An 18,173-nucleotide genomic window follows, 5' to 3' on the forward strand; every position below is an offset into this window, starting at 1 on the left:
GATATAAATAGCTAATTGAAGGATCTCTCTTAAAACCCAGCAGATAGGAAAAACAATGACCAGAAAAAAAAAAAATTGTCTTTGGCTTCCCAAGAACAGCATCGGAGTTCAACTGGAACCACAGATGGTCCATTGATAGAAGCGACTACTTTTTAGCTCTGGAAGATGACAAAGGGAACCAGCCTCTTCCTGTGGGTGTCACAGCAAGGTCGCCTGGCCACATCAGGTACCAGAGCAAGCGCCCTCACCTGATAGGCGCTGTACAACCTCAGCCACAGCACTTTCAGGAGGAACATGGGCAACTAGCAACCTAGGAGGATAAAGGCGGAGAGGGGAGGGAACACGAGGCAGGCAGGTCGGCTGGCTGCTGAGCTACGGGCTGCACTCCTAGGACGTCTACGTGTAAGTGAAAAAAATAAGACAAAAATAACTTACTGTGCAGGCAATTAATTCTGGTTGGCATAGCGATCCTCTTAAGTTAAAGGGAATGAGCATGAGATGAAGAGAAGTAAGAGGCAGAAAGAATTATGCAAGAGCAACATCAGAGTGGACGTGGGTAAGGGTTCTGAGCCATCTACAGACACCACACGCACACAGGACGCCACTGTGCAGGATATTTGGCAAGGTTTCTTACTGTTCAAGTTTTTTTTCCCAAAACCTCCCTTGAAACTTTTGTTCTTACTTGTGGTAACATACCCATAATGTAACCTCTTAACCATCTCTACCTACACAGTTCAGTGGTGCCGAGTATATCCACAACCAACTTCACTGATCTTTTTTTAAACTAAAAGTAAATAAAAATTTGGGGAATACATTTCCTGTGCGGGCTGGTTTCCAACCAGCAGAACCTCAGGAGGATTCTAAATACACGGGCACTCTCAGAAACCAAATACAAACTCCTTAGCAGGACAGAAGATACAGGTGGTTCTTAAACCGAAAAAAAAAAACAAGCTTTAGTTTTTAAAAAAGACACTCTCTATCACCAGTTTTGAAAAATGTTTGGTTGAAAAATGAAAATGACTTGGCACCCATAACACAGAATCGTCTCAGATTGTGACAACATCTCATAGAGATGCTAATTACAAGTCTCTTTAAAAACACTGGAAGGAAACATTTAAAACTGCTGCCAAGAATGTCCTGTTCAAAAACCTGGGGTCAATGCGGTAGGGCCGCAGGAGTGAAACACACGGCACGCACGGCTGAGCCTCTCTGCTGCATTCCCAAATGCCGAGGCTCCGACCAGTTCTGAGCCTGCGCTGTAGGTGGCCAGCCCCAGCCCCCAGCACACCTGCCCGACACCCAGTCCCCAAAGGGTGGATCCCTCATCCACCTGGCCCGTGAAGGGAGAGGAGCAGGGTGGGTGACACAGCAAGGATGGAAACCCAGGGAAAGACCTCCTGGAAGGGAAACCAGACAGGGGGAAGGAGGAGGGGCTGTGTGAAGGAACACAGATCTTTGCATGAACAGAGTGAGCGAGGCTTGGCATTTCAGAAGGAACGAGGAGGGCGGACGGGGGGTTGGGTTCTGCCAGGACAAGAGGAAACAGGCCATCGAGTCAGGTAAGGGAGAGGAAGAGCTACCCCACCCTGCACCCATGTTTGTCCCACTTCACCCAGCACTCACTGTCTCCAAGACAAAGAATAGGCCACAGGTGTGTGTGTCAGGTGAGCAGGTCACCTTTGACATAACCCAAGCCAAGACCTCTTAACAGGAGCACAGGAGCCTGCCACAGAGGTCAGCGTGCAGCTTACAGCCCTCAAGTGCTCTGTGGAGGGGGGTCCATGCATAAAGCGTCCCAAGGCTAGGCAGTGGCAAATGGAGTCCAAGGGGTCTGAAATCTTATCCGGGGAATTTCCTCCTTCTCCCTTTCCTCTTCTAACTTCCCATTTCCCCCAACACCTATCACGACTCTGCACTGGCAAGGAGGTGGGCATGGGAGAGGGAGGCCACCATGCCATGGCCGAGGGACACGAAGCAAAGACAGGGAGAAAGGGGAAGAGGACAGACTCAGACAGTCCAGCCCACGGCAGGCTGTGGGCCTTGGCACCAGGGACATTTGGGACCAGAGCATGCTGCACTGTAAGGTTGCCTTGTGGGGGCATGTCCTGTGCACGGCAGGGCGATGAGTGGCATCCCTGGCCTCTATTCACTAGATGCCCACTGCACCCTAGACTCCCAGCTGTGACAACTAAAGTGTCTCCAGACACTGCCATATTCCCTGGGGGAAAAAAGTGCTGGGCTTGGCAGTCACTGGCCTATGGCATCAAGAACAGAGGACAAAAGGCAGCGACAGCAGTGCTGAACAAAGCTCCCCCAAGGAACCCCTTCGATTTCCCGACACAGATGGTCTCAGGACGTGCTGAGATTCCTGCTGAAAGCCTTGGAGCCCCACACAAGAGCCAGAGCCAGGAGTTAATGCTGAGCTTCACCTGAGCTCACGGCTTGGCCTGCCTTGCCCCCAGTCCTGTCTTCTGCACCGAGATGTCCTTTTGTCCCCCGAATGGTGGAGTGAGGTGGGCGCAAGCAGCGGCCATGCTCCTCATCTTATGGGGGAGGATGCTGAGGCTCGGTGGGTGGGTCTCACATCTGGAACTGACCCCAAACCCCTAGACTATATGTCCTTAGCAACTACATTCAGGTTACTCATGCCAAGGCACTGTCTCAGCAAATCTGCACACACTTAAGGAATTTATAGTTTTAAAGCACTGACTTAGGGCTAATGGAAGCAATCAGTACTAATGAAATGATCACCTCCTCACCACCCACATATTACGTTAATTGATTCATTATTCCCAGGCGCTTTTCTCCCTGTAGAGCCTCCTAGGGTCAGGTGGTGAGGTCTGGTTCTGTTTCAGGTGCAGGGAGACTCTGAGAGGCACAAAGGAGCAAAGATGTCCAAGTCGGCAGTGGAAGGAGCCCCAGGCTCTGCCTGGCTTTGCTCTGAGTCTCTGTGGCCCATCATTGTGTAGGGCTCTTGGTAACCCCTCGGGAAGCCAGGTGGAGCAAGCCCGGACTGAGGAAGGGGCCCCTATGCATGGACACACACTGACCCCAAATGCAGAGATGACGCCAACCCTCACACAGAAGGACCTGCAGATGCCCCCCATGGGTTCAAACATTCAGCACAGGGCGATTCTGGAGGGGCAGGGGGTGAAGTTGGGAGGGAGTTTGTAGGGGACAAAGGGAAGGAAAGCAGATGACTTCAGCTTGGAAGCCGGCATGAGCGCAAAGCCACCAAGTGGGGGGCCCGGGAGCAGGTACCTTTATGCTTTTTGGCAGCACCCGGCTCCGAGACACTCACGGAGCTCTCTGACAGCTCATCACCGTCGGGGTCCAGCAGGACCTGGCTGCTCCATGCTGCAGGCTGTGGCTCCTTCTCCAAGTCCCAGGAGTCTAGCTCGTCCTCCTGGGGCTTGGGGGCAAGGGATGCCTGGGCTGACTCGGCTTCCTCTGGCGGGGCAGAGGCTGCCGTCCTCTCCAGATGGGATGGGGCGTCCTCCTGGTGGGTGCTGTCCACAGAGGCCATGTAGCCCTGCATCAGGGCAGCGTCGTGGTCCTGAGATAGTGAGGTCTGTCAGGGGCAGTGGGGAAGATGACAAGCAATACATGAAAGGAAGGGAGGGTTTGAAAAGACCTGAAAAGCACTCTCCAAAACATTCTGACAGCTGATTTCAAAGTCTCAGAAGATGCAGCAGTGGGCCTCAGAGAAGGCGCTCATACATCACGGCCGTTGCTCATGCTTGGGCTCAAAAAGGTCTCCCTTACAGCCAGGGCTCAGGCCCCCGGGGCTTAGAGGTTAACCCTCTTCCTCCCGCAGATGGGCCTAGCGATGGGAGCGTTTGTGGCAAGCTGCAGAAATGAGATGCGAGAGACAGAGCCCGTCCTGCAGAGTCCACGACAGCATAAAGGAAGTGGCCATGGTGTTTCGGGTTTAGCTGTCTTTGTTCCTATACATGTTTATGTTACCTGCAAGTGGAAATTCACTAGCACATCCTCTCAAAAATCATATTTTGTGTAAAAATATTTAAGCACTAAATGAACCTCTGAGAGTCGGGCTAGCTCTTCCTTGGCGGGGGGAAAGTTTGGGGAGGGGGGCACGGGGGCTACCTGAGGGCCAATCATGCTGTTCTTGCTGTGGGTGGCAGTGACACAGGTGTTTGCTTAGGGACAACTGTGCTGTTCTGACTTAAGTGCCGGCCTGTGTAAGCGCCCACTGACTCAAGATTAGATAATCTCCCCGTCTCTACTAAAAAAAATACAAAAAATTAGCCGGGCGTGGTGGCGGGTGCCTGTAGTCCCAGCTACTCAGGAGGCCGAGGCAGGAGAATGGCGTGAACCCGGGAGGCGGAGCTTGCAGTGAGCCGAGATTGTGCCACTGCACTCCAGCCTGGGCGACAGAGTAAGACTCCATCTCAAAAAAAAAAAAATAATAAAGATTAGATAATCTGAGCACCAATAAAAATAATCACTGCAGTGGATTCAGAACATTAAATACTAAGATCCAGGAGTTCCTTGTGATTTTTAAATACGATCTTAGAAAAAGTATAGGGGAGATGACCTCATATGAGTCTTGTCCTTATTTTGCTCATTCATTCACCCAAGACCAAAGAAAACCCAACTACTGGGCCCCGGACTTCCAGAGAGGTCATGGATCCCTGCTGAGGGCCCCTGGAGGAGCTCAGGAAGCTCCAATAACACCACCCGCCTGCCTCTGGGATATGGGGCAAGGCCACCCTCTGGGTACGATGGCAAGGCTGATGACTCATCTCTGGCACCTCCGAGGTCCTGTTCTGGCCCGTCTCCCAGCCACTGAGGAATCCATCTTCTGCGTGCCCTCTGGCCCACCCACCCACTCTTTTGTCCAGAATTCTTCCTCATCCCCCTCCTACTCCAGATCAAAATCTCCCAACCCTCCCTCCACCTGTTCATTTGGAAATGTCAAAAAAGAGTAAGGGCCAGGAACAGTGGCTCACGCCTGTGATCCCAACACTTTGGAAGGCCAAGGTGGATGGATCACTTGAGCCCAGCAGTTCGAGAGCAGCCTGAGCAATGTGGTGAAACCCCATCTCCACCAAAATTACAAAAATTAGCCAGTCTCATAACAAATTAGCTGGTCTCAAAATAAATAGATAGAGAAAAAATTAAAAATCAATTTAAAAAAATGTAATAAAAAGAGTAAGGATCTGTAACATGGCCCTTCACCTGAGGGGCTGGCCTCTCCACCGCCGGAACCACACGCCCACCACCACCTGCTCTGAGCAGACATCCCGGAGCAGGAGAAGGGGAAGAAAGGGAGTGCGACGTCCACGGGGGACACTGCAATGTTCATTTCTCTCTGATTACAAAAGGAATAAACATTCACTGCAAAAAAGTAAAAGGCTTTGGAAACGTGTCACGTGGAAAGTGAAAGTTCCCGGTGACTGGGTGGTGACGAGAGCAGAGGTTCTGTACCAAAGGGGAGCCTTACATCATGTTCCTCTCTTTTGATAATTTTTCTTGAAATGATTTGCCAACCTCTCAACGTGTAAAGCGTCCCTGACTAGAAAGTCTCCCGTGTCCTTGGTGAATAGGATAAACTGCATAAACACAACACCACACATGACTCCTTTGTGGGGTGAGGAACATAATTTGACATTTGTAAATGGAACTCTCTGGACGTTAACCAAGTGCTTGGGCTAACTTCTTCAAAGGGCAGAGGAGCAGCAGGTCACTGACAGATGCAAACACCTCCCCAGCCACCACGATGGTACCTTGGAGATCCCTGATATGATAATAGTGCTTTTCTTCCGTGGCGACTTGAGTTTCAGCTTTGAAGATTCACTGAGCTGTCGAATGGCAACTTCAGCCACTGGATCCGAACCATTCAACACCAACAATTCTGCCAGAAGGAAGGCAGTGTTAAGTTCATCAGCAAAAATTAAAGACTTCCATGGGAACTTCCAGGGATAACGGAAATGGTCGATAAGCAATGGTTAGCAGATATTTTCTAAAAAGGGCCACAGAGTAAATTGTTTGGGCTTTGTAGGTGGTCTCTGCGACAACTTCTCAATGCAGCTTTTATAGAGTGAAACCAGCTAGAGACCACAGGTAAATAAATGAGCATGGCTGGGTTTCAGTAAAACTTTATTTACAAAAACAAGTGATGGGCCAGATTTTTCCTATGGGCCATAGTTTGCTGTTTGCTGACCCTTGGTCTACAACTTGATTCCCTGGGTGGTTACAAGATACTCACTGAAGTGTCTGCTTAAGATTCACCGATTTTATTTATTTAAGTTATACCTGAATAGAGTTGATGGAAAATGGCAAAAGCAAGCAAACAACAACAAAAAAATCTCTAACCCTTTGGAAGATTTTGAACTTTGAAAGGCAAGGTAGTAACTCCTTTTCCCTCCCAAGAGTGACTAAACACATAGAATAGTAACCAGAGCTATGAAGGGCCAGTTAATAAAAGCACTTCCTTCCCCAGGTTAATAACAACACACACCAGCCAACATCAATAGAATGCTTACGGCAAACCAGGTGCTGTTCAGACAGAGAGCTCTGTGCACATTCTCTCATTTACTCCTATTCCGCACCCCATGAGCAGGTCCCTCCTTTTATCCCATTTGACCATTGAGGAGGATGTCCAGCAGCCAGGAGGCCCCAGAGCTGAGATGAACAGCAGGTCTCTCTGACTCAGAGCTGATGCTTGTAACTTACACTTTCCTGCTCAGGTAAAGTCAAAATGACAAAGCTATTAAAGTAGCAGGATGGTAAAAGGAACTTCTGTCTCAGTTTTGGCCATGGCCTGAGGCTTACAGATGCTGCATTTCCAAAGGGAGTCAAGATAAGACCACAGAGGCCAAGAACCGGTGACAACAGTGACACCGGGGAACAATAAATAGATACTTGGTCTTCCTCCCTGGTTCCTGGCACAGAGAACCAAAAAAAACCCCTTTGAATCCCAGAGCCACTGAGCTGGGGCATCTTTCTTATTCCTAATAAGCCCCTGCACCCCACTTGAGTGAATGCTAATGTGGATGGGCACTGGATGTCGGAGGCACCAACCCTGTGGTTGGAAGGCTGGAACTTTCTGCCCTCCTCTTGCCTGTGGAGAAGGGAAAGGGGCTAGAGACTGAGTCCAAATCACCAAATGCCAATAAGTGAATCAATCATGCCTACATATCTACTTATAGAAGCACCATAAACCCCTAAATGACAGGGCTCAGGGAGCGTGCAGGTTGTGAACCAACGCATGCATGTACTGGGAGAGAGGCGACTCCACGGAGATCAAAGCTCCTACGCTCAGGACCCTTCCAGACTGTGCCCTGCGCCCCTCTTCATCTGGCTGTGCATTTGTGTGACAATAAACTGGTAAACCCAAGTAAAGTGTTTCTCTGAGTTCTGTGAGCCATTATAGCAAATTACAGAACCCGAGGAGGGTGTCATGGAAACCCCAATTTGTAGCCAAGTGGGACAAAAGTGTGGTAACCTGGGGACCCACTATTTGTGCCTGGCATCTAAAGTGGGAGGGTGGTTTTGCGGGGCTGAGCCTTTCACCTGTGGGATCTGAGCTAACTCCAGGTCATGCCAGAATTGAATTAAATTGTAGGACACCCAGTTGGTGTCTGCAGAGAAACAGAAAATTGCCTGCCATAGAAAATCTATATATTTGGCGTCAGGAGTGTTGTGAGTAGAGGAACAGGATTTTGTTTAGCCACTGACCCACACTGAGAAGAGAGAAGCGCTGGAGAAAGGAGCTGGGGAGGACTCCTCAAGAGAAAGCTGTGCTGTGATTCCCAAAGCCACCAAGGGAGACGCGTCGTCCTCCTCACGCCAGGCCCAGTGCTTCTGTTCAGTCCCCCGAGAGCCCGGTCCAGGTGCCAGGGGCAGCCTGGACACCTGCTACAGCACCTGGCTGCACCGTGGCGGGTAAGCCTGGGGGCCGGCTCCATGGCTCATGCACCAGAACCCACAGTGGGAACATCAGCCTGGGTCTTTTAGGAGGGATCCTGCCCAGGTGACGGGACCCCACAGCATGGGCAGTGGGGGCACTGCCAGGGGAAGAAACTGAGGAAGGGGCATCAGGGGCAGCGGCAAAAGCGTCAGAAGCATTAGTACCAGAGTGGCTTCATCTCAAATAAGGGCTGGGCAAAATGAGGCTGGGACCCCCTGGGCTGTACTCCCAGGAGGTGAGGTGTCCTTACTCACAGGGTGAGCTAGGAGGTCAGCACAAGACACAGGTCACAAGGACCCTGCTGATAAAACAGGATGTGGTAAAGAAGCCGGCCAAATCCCGCCAAAACCAAGACGGCAATGAGAGTGACCTCCGGCTGTCCTCACTGCTGGTGATACACTAAGGATAATGCATGGGCATCCTAAAAGACACTCCCACCAGCGCCATGAGTTTGCGAATGCCATGGCAAAGGCAAGAAGTTACCTGTGTGGTCTGAAAAGCGGAGGAACGCTCAGTTCTGAGAAATCCCCACCCCTTTGGTAGAAAACTCGTGAACAATCCACCACTTGTTTAACATATGATCAAGAAATAACCGGAAAAATAGCTAACCAGCAGCTCTTACGGGTTCTCTGCCTACAGAGTAGCCATTCTTTTATTCCTTTACTTTCTTAATAACTTGCTTTCACTTTACTCTGTGGACTCGCCCCGAATTCTTTCTTGCACCAGATCCAAGAACCCTCTCTTGGGGTCTAGATCAAAATGCTTTTCTGGTAACGAAAGGAGGGGCAGGGCCTGAGTCCCAGAACTGCAGGTGGTGGACCCAGCAGGGTAGTATCCAAAACACCATAAAACCTCCCACAAGAGGAGGATGCAGTGATAAACTTTCACCAGGCTGAGAATCCAACACCACGTTAAGACAGTGCCCCTCCAGTGAGAACTTTCCACTCCCCTGACTGCCCCACCTTGCCCAGTTGTTGACCTGGCCAAGGTCAGACACAGGACTCAGCGAATGCGGGAGAGCTAAGCAAGAAGGAAGAATCCATTGCCCCTGAGAGCAGGTCATGAGGAGGCGAAGGGAGAAAGTTAATCCCCAAATTTAGATTGCGCAGTGATTTAATAAGTCAGTAAGTCATCTCTTCAAAAATGTCTATTACCTGAAAGTGACCATAAAATAGGAAATTTGCATTTCCTATTCGTAGTGACCATTTCCTAGTAGAAGGGAAAACTACTTCTACTAAGCTGGTCTAAGCAGAAAGTGGGAAATAAAATTAAAGTGACCGTGATGATGATGTCCCGAGTCCTACTTATTTGCTATTAATGTAGCTAGCGTGTTGTGCAAGAGAAAAATGATCAGAAATTTTAAAACGCAAAGTCTCAGCTGGCTTTTTATCTTGTTAAAGCATTCCCTAAAATGTAGCAGGAATATGAATGCCTGAATGCCGCTAATGGTCTCTGATCAATTTGGAGTTCCCTTTTCTCCCTCTCCTTCACTCATCACTCAATAACAAAACAAAACCAAATCAAAACCTTTTTTTTTTTTTTAAGAGATAGGGTCTCGCTCTGTCACCCAGGTTGGAGTGCAGTGGTGCAATCTCAGCTCACTGCAACCTCTGCCTCCCGGGTTCAAGCAATTCTCCTGCCTAAGCCTCTTGAGTAGCTGGGATTACAGGCATGCGCCGCCACGCCCAGCTAATTTTTGTATTTTTAGTAGAGATGGGGTTTTGCCATGTTGCCCAGGCTGGTCTCAAATTCCTGACCTCAAGTGATCCACGTGCCTCAGCCTCCCAAAGTGCTCAGATTACGGGTGTGAGCCACTGCACCAGGCCCAAAACAACTTTTTCCAAACTCTGAAAGGAAAATACTTCATATCAGAACAGCCCAAAAGGCCCAAAGGTGCTAAGAGGGAGAGTGATGTGGGCATGTCTCAGTTACCTGTGTCTGAAGAAGAGAGTGTTTTGCTGACGGGGGCGCCGCGGCAGGCGATGGCCTGGACAGAGATGTCCTTCTCGATCACCTTCACCTTGATGGGGGTCTTCACCGGAGAATCTGCCAGAGGAAGATCCTGATTACAAAGGCGGCCCCGTGGCTGACTGGATCAATAGTTACCGAAAAGTGAAAGGACAGCCCTCACTGCAACTCTGGTGTGTGCAGCTGGTAAAGGCAAAGCTTAACGAAAGCCGTTTTGAGGGGAGGAGGGGCAAGAGTGGTGTCTGGAGTCCAGGTTGAAATAAAATTTCAGAAACATTTTAACTAAGCCAGAATTTCCCATTCTATTTTGCATCCCTGAACTGTGCCAACTCATATATTCTGGGAGGATAATGCTTTTGCACAAGCAGAGATGCAGTATGAATTTTGAGAAGTAAAGCATACGCTTATACAGAAACTTCTGTCTCCAAGGCAGTGGCTGCGGAGACAGGTACAGAATTCAGCTGGATCTCAAATGACAGCCAGTCAAGCCTTCTAGCAAGCGATTTTTAACAGAAGAAAGTCCACTTTGAACTTTTCAAGAAAAAAGTATGTGCTGTCCCCACGTACAGGTAATAGAGTTTGTGTTTTGTTTTGTTTTTGTTTTTTTTTCTTTGAGAAGGAGTTTTGCTCTTGTTGTCCAGGCTGGAGTGCAATGGTGTGATCTCGGCTCACTGCAACCTCTGCCTCCTGGGTTCAAGCAATTCTCCTGCCTCAGCCTCCAGAGTGGCTAAGACTACAGGCATGTGCCACCACACCCAGCTAATTTTATATTTTTAGTAGATGGGGTTTCATCATGTTGGTCAGGCTGGTCTCAAACTCCTGACCTCAGGTGATCTGCCCGCCTCGGCCTCCCAAAGTGCTGGGATTACAGGCATGAGACATTGCACCCAGCCCTATAATAGAGTTCTTAATTTAACTTAGTCGGAGTTACAACTAAGTGCAACTATTTACACTATCTAGATTTTAGCTTCAGAATATACCATGGGAATTGACCCTTGTTTCAGTTTATTGCATATGTGTTCGGCAGAAGAGAAAGATAACTGTCATCCAATAACAATAACAAACTAAGCACAAGTGTGGCCAATCAGCACCCTTCCTGTGCTGTGAGATTTTCCTAACACTCGGTGCTGCAGGCTCCAGAACTCTGCAGTCTGTGGGGGTGAGGTGGTTACAGGCAGGTGTCACGCACAAAGGTCCTCGACTGCATTCCTGTTGTCTCACCAGAGCTCAGCGGGGACGCCCTCCCCACGTCAACACGAGGCTTGGTCTTCACAGCAGTGACAGTAGTGACCACAGTCCCACAGGGCATCACCGTGCGGTCCTTTTCTATTTTTGCAGCAGGAACAGGGGGAGGGATGGGCCAGGATTTCAATTCACCGGGTTCTATGTAAGAGAACTGCAGAGAAGATGCGTTACTTGTTTCTGGTTTTGTGGAAGTTGCACAGGCTGATCAGCCACGTAATGCTGCCTTCTTGTGAAATAACCATAATTCATAATTCCTTCCCTTAAGGTCACTTAGCATTTCCAGTTAACCTGGATATTCCCAGAATGGACACAGACCCAGCCTTACACACAGCCAGCTCAACATGTAATGATGGCAACAGAATAGAAGCTGGGGAACCAAGCAAAACTTTGAAAGGCCTTTTTGGGGTAGGCCCATAAAATGGCATCCTGAAAAGCTATCTCCTCCAGCAGACAACTCAATTGTACAGTGGACAGAACGTGCTCTATTCGAGTCTGGTCCTGCGTACGATGAAACAGCATCTCCTCTTAGAGGAGGTCTTATTTCACACAGAAGCAGGAGTGAGACTCTGCAGACATAAGTGAAGACGCTCCTTGGGCAAGTGCCCCAAGCCGGAACCCGGCCGCGGCGGACAGCCTCGCCCTACCTCTGCTGTGACCGAGCCCAGCACCGAGCTGCCGCAGGCAGACCCGCTGGTCAGCGTGAAGCTCTGTGGCCCAGAAGGCTGCTTCTTAAATAAATCCAAAGGAACTGTCGCCGTCGCCAGCAGACCTGAAAAGACAGGAGACAGGCAAGGGGTGCCGCTGATGTTTCCCGGGGTTCCGTGAGAATGGAAAGGCCCACACGGCCAGCAGCCGGAACACTGTGCTCCTCACGTGCATCCAGCCCACTGGAAAGTGCTCACGTTTCAGAACGTTTTAAAAATGTCCATGCCATAAAAGACAAAGAAAGGCTGTGGAAACGCTGCAGGACAGAGGATGCTAAAGCAATAAGACAGGCAACGTCCGGCCCTGCGCCGGAGTGGAAAGGTCACTGCTCTGAAGGACATCATGGGGTCGTCCAGTGACAAAAACTGCAAGATGGGCATAAGCTAAGGAATTGCAGCAATGTAAATTCAGGGAGCTGACAACTGTACTGTGGACACAGCAGAGAGTATCTCCATTCCTAGGAAAATACACACTAAAGAATTGAGGACAAAGGGCCAAGATGCATATAATTTACCCTCAAGTTGTGTGTGTGTGTGTGTGTGTGTGTGTGTAAAAAGAAAATGAGTATGGGGAGAGAGAGAGAGAGACCAAGCATGAGCACAAATAGTAAAGGAAACTGGGCAAATGTTAAGGATACGTGAGTTTCAGTAAAGGTTATGTGGCTATTCTTTGCATTGTTTTTGTAAAGTTCGAAATTTCACAGATTCCATCAGGCTGGGCTAGAATGAAATTTGAATGAGGCCAGCAGGAGTGGGGACCCAGGAATGGGATCAGAAGTTGACTTCTGGTAAACAGCACCCCCATGCTGTGCAGGTCCCCGACCTGCGTTACGCTTCTCTCTCGGGACTCTTATCTCGTGGGCATCCCAGTTTTCTCGGGACTCCAAAATCAAGGAAGTCGCCTCAGGATTCTTGCTAACAACTAGGATATAAAACTAGTTAATTGGGAGAAATACCAAACTTCTCACTTTAGGAGGTAACCAAATGGCTTGATTTTATTGCTGGATAGGCTGGGCAAGGGCTTCTCAATTTTGGTATGTTTATGGGGAGAGTTTTACAATCTAAGAAAATATTTGTATCTTTAAAAACCTAACAAATATTGAAACTACTGATGTGTACATACGCACACATACAGGCCCACGTTCATTCTACTGTTTTAGTGACTTTACCTCTAATTGTTGCTTTCTTGTGTATAAATCCTGAGTTCAATTTAAACCTCTGTAGTTTATTTTACAAGGAAAAACCCAGTGAAATTCATACAGGCAGTAGAGTAGGGATGAAAAACTCTGGAGATAGAAGGGGGTGATGGTTGCACAACAGTGTGAATGTACTTACTGCCCCTGAACTATGTACTTAGAAATGGTTAAGATGATACATTTTATGCTGTTTATCTCACTGCAGTTAAAAGGTTTTGTTTTTTTTGTTTTCCAAAAAAAGGAGGTCTCTTGGGGCTAGGAAGGTTCAGAACTACTTCTCTATGCCAAGAATTGTTGCATAAAAGATTTTGGATTTTTTTTAAAAAAAACAAACAAAAAATCCAGTTGAACATTTCCCCAAAATGTATGACCTTGTTAATAACTCAAATTGCCTTTCGACCAAACATTCCCATGGGAAAACCGAAGTCATTTAGAGGAGGGGTCAGCTTCCTCTGCTGGATCTCCCATCGCCCTTTCCTGAGGCCCAGGTCATGCAGCGGAGGACCTTTCCAGAGGGCGGGGCCTCTGTCCTCCTGCTCAACCCACCTTCTGAGGATCGCCCAGCCTCTGAAATCTGCAGGTGTAACTCCTTCGACTTGGCATTCAACTCGCTTTGGAAGAGAAAAAAGTTATGAGTCCTAAAAAATGCAATGCTTGATTCTTTTTATGAAATAGAGTATTTTTTCTCATTATAGAAAGGAAGACAAAGATGTCAATATTTAACAAACCACCAAGACATATAAGCAAAAGAAAAAGGAAAGAGTTATCTGCAACCTCCCCATTCGGAAACAGTTACTGTTAATATTCGGTGACTAGCCTTCCAGAGCAGTCAACAGGATGTTCTGTGATGACAGTGACAGAGGAGCTGTCAAATGCGGTAGGCACAGAGCACTGGAGAGGTGGCCAGTGCAAGCTGAGGAACTGAACGTCATTTTTAAAAATTTCCATTAATTTAATTTAAAGAGACACATGTGGCCAGTCGCTGCCATATTGAAAGCACAGCTATATAATGACCTAAAGACAAAATACGGAACATGATATACCTCCCTCCTTCTTTGTAACCTATTTATTTTCATTAAAAAGGCATTAAAAAAAAAGTAGAGATGAAGTCTTGCTACATTGCCCAGGCTAGTCTCGAACTCCTGAGCTCAAGCCATCCTCCCACCTCGGCCTCCCAACGTGCTGGGATTACAGGTGTGAGCCACTGTGCCCAGCCTGTAACCTATTCTTTTAACCAAAAATTTTGTGGATGTCTTTCTGTATAACTACAGAGCAACATGATGTTTGATGGGCCTCTAGTATTCTGCTCTTTGGCCTTAGGAGATTTTATTCAGCCAACTCTTTACTGAACAACCCTTCTTAATGTGTTGGTGGTCCCCAGTATTTCATAACTCTACACAAGCTGAGAGGCACATTCTTACACATATATCTTTGTACACCATGTGACTATTTCCTTAGGAAAACTCTAATTGCCTGTCAAATGGCATGTGCATTTGAGAGGTGTTTTTCATTTAGGCCGATTAATGGCATCCAGAATGCTTATTCCCCGTGACACCTCCAATGCCATTATCACTCTCTTATCCTTTACCAAGCTGTGAGGTGGAAAAATGACCTCTCTCTTTTGCTGAAGTTTGCATGACTTTACTTATTTCTGAACATCTTTTTAGAAGTTTATGGCCGTTGGTAGCTCTGGCTTTTGTATTTCCAGTTCAGGAATTTTGTTCCGTTTTCTAAGGCAGCTGTCATCTTTTCATTCATGATTTATAAAAGCTACACACACACACACACACACACACACGGGAAATTTTCTTCCATTACTTTTTCTAATTGTTCATTTTTTAAGGATTAGATTATGATTCATTTTAATACTTTGGTACTCAGCTAATTCACTAAATGATTATGTCTATTAGTTTTTAAAATATTCATTTCTACCTCATATCCATTATTCTAATAGCTTGGGTTGATTTTCTTGCATAGTCCTGATATGCAGTCATATCATCTCCAAGCAATGATTGGTCTTGCCTCTTCCTTTCCCGTATTTGTGTATGTTTTTTTCCCTTATCTAATTGCATTAACCAATACTTCTAGAACAAAACAATAGGCATCCTTCTCTTGATTTTAGTGAGTCTGCTTCTGGTATTTACCATTTATAGTGATTTTAAAAATCTTATTAAAGAAGTATCCATAAATTTTGTTCTAATTAAGTTTTAAAAAATTAAGAATGGGTATTAAATGTCACTGAATGTCTTTTGGACATATGTAGGGAAAATACATTTATTTTCTCTTTTGATCTAGTAATACAATGAACACCATTAACAGATTTCCTTATGTGAAAGCACACGTACATCCTTACATTTCTGGTATGAACACAGCTGGCTTTATTTTTCATGTGCTGCTAGATTCTGTTTGATAATATTTTATTTATGATTCTTACACCATTATTTATGCATGGCCTACATTTTTCCCTATCTCTGTTCTTTTTTTTTTGGAGATGGAGTCTCACTTTGTTGCCCAGGCTGGAGTGCAGTGGTACAATCTCAGCTCACCGCATCCTCTGAATCCCAGGCTCAAGTGATTCTCCTGTCTCGGCCTCCTGAGTAGCTGTGATTACAGGCACCTGCCACCATGTCTGGCTAATTTTGGTACTTTTAGTAGAGACAGGGTTTCATTCACTATGTTGGCCAGGTTGGTCTCGAACTCCTGACCTCCACCCATCTCAGCCTCCCAAAGTACTGGGATTACAAGTGTGAGCTACTGTTCCCAGACTTTCTTTTTTTTTGAGACAGGGTATCTCTCTGTCACCCAGGCTGCAAGGCAGTGGCACAATCACAACTCACTGCAGCCTCGATCTCCCAGGCTCAAGCGATCCTCCTGCGTCAGCCTCCCAAATAGCTAGGAGTACTACAGGCAAGGCAAGGGCCACCATGCCCGGTTAATTTTTTAAAAACTTTTAGTAGAGAAGAGGTCTCGCTATGCTGCTCACACTGGTCTTGAACTCCTGGGCTCAAGCGATTCTCCCGTCTCTGCCTCCCAAACAGCTGGGATTACAGGCATGAGCCTCTGCGCCCAGCCCCTTTTTCCATTTTCTTCGTTAGGTTCTGGATTCAGTCAGAGGCTCCCTCCGTTTTCACCCTGGATGATGTGTGTGTCTGTAAGAGACCCCACGATGGTTCCCTCTCATCCTATCGGGGCAGGAGGAGAAAACGGACTCTAAGAGCTGCCTTTACAACGAAACCCATGTTTGACCTAAAGCTACCTTTAAGATGCTTAAGACATCATTTGTTGTTAACTGGTTTGGTTTAGTGTTTTAGCCTAAACGGTGCTGCAGAATGATTTCAGGATTTGGCGCTCCTGAACAGACACGGCCGTGGACACACAGGCCCATAACCCGGCCGGACTCACAAGGTGAATTCCTCTTTCCACGTGAGGTCCGGAGTGTTTTTCGTCAGGGTGCTGGAGAACCTCTGAACAGGATCGTTCAGCTGCACGATGCACACTGCGTTAATGTGGCCTGTAATTAAATAGAAGGGCATCGTGTTGACATTTATTTTTATTTTTTATTTATTTATTTATTTTTTGAGACGGAGTCTCACTCTGTCGCCCAGGCTGGAGTGCAGTGGCACGATCTCGGCTCACTGCAACTTCCGCCTCCCGGGTTCAAGCGATTCTCCTGCCTCAGCTTCCTTAGTATCTGGGATTACAGGCACACGCCTCCACGTTCAGCTAATTTTTGTATTTTTAGTAGAGACGGGGTTTCATCATGTTGGCCAGGCTGGTCTCGAACTCCTGACCTCGTAATCCACTCGCCTCGGCCTCCCAAGGTGCTGGGATTACAGGCATGAGCTACTGCGCCCAGCATTATTTTTATTTTATTTTTTAAATTGCATGAAGACATTGTATGCATAGAAAAAAAGGCTAAATTAAATGACTAAATACCCACTTCAGAGAGTGGGAATTCTTTCCTTTGCCATTTTCAAATGCTCATAGCACCAGCCTTTATTGGAGTTAAATAATTTTTTCCCACATTTGATATCAACAGCCCTGGGCTGTTGACCCCAAGTGCCTCGACCCCCTCCGTCAGTGCTGGCCACAGGTGTGGGCTCCCAGGGGGACCCTTCCCGAGAGGCAGCACCATTATATACAGAGGCATGGTCCCCACTTTTAGACAAGACTAACAGTTTGCTAAAGCCGAAACATCAGTTCACGTTGACTCCTAAATTTGGAAATATACCTCACAGAGTTCCCATTTCCCGACTTACACCAGACAGGTGCTGTACCTGATACTAGTCAGGGTATTTGATCCAGGTAGTAGGACATGCCACTAGTGAACAGCTGTTTCTGCTTGGAGACAATGCTTCTCTCTGCAGCACAAAGTCCCCAATACACTGTGGAATCAGTAATTGCTGGAATGTGTGGACGCTGTACCACGCAGCAGCAGGGTGAAGCAGCCTCCATACATTCGCTACTGAGCTTTCAGTCACTCTTCAAGAGAAGACTCAGACCCAGACGTGGGGACATCCAGTAGAGGCAGGAACGGGGCCTGGCCTCAGGGCAGGTACGTGTGAGAGCTGGGACCCCAACTCTGACCGGCCGAGTCCAGGGAGCCCACTTTTAGCCACTAAGCAGTACAGGCTGAAAGGGCAACATGCGGGCACTTTTACCAAAAAAAATCCTCAACAGCTAGCTCTGCACAGTCTCAGTTGCTAGATGTGGCCCATTTGTGCTTTCGGAACTGGAGGAAGACCCTTGCAAATAAAGATAAGTCACCTTTAACATACTCAGGCAACACAATTCGCTCCTGTTCTTGGCAAAATGGAGTCGCGGTGTAAAGAGGTGCCCTGGCCTGAGTGACTCTGTGTCTGGGGCCTCAACAGTGATTGAGAACCACACAGAAGGGGTTATCCATTCTGTGTTGCTTGTCTTGGCTCCAACAGCAGCCATGGTCTCCCAGCATCAGAGTTCCGAGTGTGGCCGAAGCCATCTGATGCCCATCAACTCCCTACATCCCCCTTCACCCACTTTCTAAGAAAGCAGAATCTCCAGCACTTTGGGAGGCTGAGGCGGGCAGATCGCCTGAGGTCGCGAGTTCAAGACCAGCCTGACCAACATGAAGAAACCCCGTCT

The 18,173-nt window shown here is 47.7% G+C and overlaps 1 protein-coding gene across 1 annotated transcript in view; it reads right to left on the reverse strand.

Annotated features, from left to right (window-relative positions):
* C2CD2 (C2 calcium dependent domain containing 2) overlaps positions 1 to 18,173 on the reverse strand; it is a 69,149-nt gene that overhangs the window by 10,745 nt on the left and 40,231 nt on the right. The window contains exons 7-13 of the mRNA XM_030806264.1: positions 16,452 to 16,560; positions 13,596 to 13,660; positions 11,794 to 11,918; positions 11,126 to 11,300; positions 9,869 to 9,982; positions 5,751 to 5,878; positions 3,262 to 3,571 (exon numbers count right to left, since the gene is read on the reverse strand). Coding sequence (XP_030662124.1) covers positions 3,262 to 3,571; positions 5,751 to 5,878; positions 9,869 to 9,982; positions 11,126 to 11,300; positions 11,794 to 11,918; positions 13,596 to 13,660; positions 16,452 to 16,560 — 1,026 coding nt within the window. The remainder of the gene's footprint in view (positions 1 to 3,261; positions 3,572 to 5,750; positions 5,879 to 9,868; positions 9,983 to 11,125; positions 11,301 to 11,793; positions 11,919 to 13,595; positions 13,661 to 16,451; positions 16,561 to 18,173) is intronic.

This window comes from Nomascus leucogenys, chromosome 25 (assembly GCF_006542625.1).
Source record: "Nomascus leucogenys isolate Asia chromosome 25, Asia_NLE_v1, whole genome shotgun sequence".
NCBI lineage: Eukaryota > Metazoa > Chordata > Mammalia > Primates > Hylobatidae > Nomascus > Nomascus leucogenys.